Source organism: Charadrius vociferus, unplaced genomic scaffold (assembly GCF_000708025.1).
Source record: "Charadrius vociferus isolate BGI_N301 unplaced genomic scaffold, ASM70802v2 scaffold477, whole genome shotgun sequence".
NCBI classification, from domain to species: domain Eukaryota; kingdom Metazoa; phylum Chordata; class Aves; order Charadriiformes; family Charadriidae; genus Charadrius; species Charadrius vociferus.
The window spans coordinates 5,770,200-5,770,834 of record NW_009649449.1 but is presented as its reverse complement, the minus strand read 5'-3'; the positions used below and the strand labels follow the sequence as shown (position 1 = coordinate 5,770,834).

Here is a 635-nt window from a genome sequence, read left to right as displayed (position 1 = left end):
GTTATTTGCTGCTCCAGCAGAAGCTGGGTCGAGCGGCCGCCCGGCTCGGTCTCCCCTTCCTGCGGTGGCATGGCAGCCAGCTGCGGTCCCAGCCGAGCAGCCGGCCGCCCCGGCAGAGAAGCGATGCCTCCTTCCACTCCTAGCAGTAATTTAGGGCGGTTTCCACCGCCGCTCGCAGGAAGCCGCGTGCAGGCAGTGCCGGTGACGTTGCCGGCATCAGCGTGGTGAGATGGCCCTGCAGCTCATCCGGTAGGGCGATAGTGGTGCCTCTGCGCGGCTGTGCCAGGACCTGGCCTGGGGTCATGGCAGGGGGGTGCGAGCTCTCGTGTTCCTTCCCCGGCAGGATCATGCGCCCGGATGACGCCAACATCGCGGGGAATGTCCATGGGGGAACCATCCTGAAGATGATCGAGGAGGCGGGAGCCATCATCAGCACCCGTCACTGCAACTCCCAGGCCGGGGTGAGTAGGTGCTGGAGTGCCCACCAGGCTCTGGTTCGGCATCTCTTTGACCCTCCGGCTGCACCTCAGGGGTCTGCTGGGAGCAGGGGGTCTGCCGGGACTGCTCGCCATCTCTGTGGCCTCCTCAGTCGTCCCCCCGCGCAGGAAGCACTTGCTCCTGCGTGCAAACTGCCG

The 635-nt window shown here is 66.5% G+C and overlaps 1 protein-coding gene across 1 annotated transcript in view; it reads left to right on the top strand.

The window, feature by feature from the left end:
* Positions 1-229: 229 nt before the first annotated feature.
* Positions 230-635, top strand: part of ACOT7 (acyl-CoA thioesterase 7) — a 5,157-nt gene continuing 4,751 nt past the window's right edge. Inside the window, exons 1-2 of the mRNA XM_009889631.1 lie at positions 230-249; positions 344-461. Of these exons, the coding sequence (XP_009887933.1) occupies positions 230-249; positions 344-461 (138 nt within the window). The remainder of the gene's footprint in view (positions 250-343; positions 462-635) is intronic.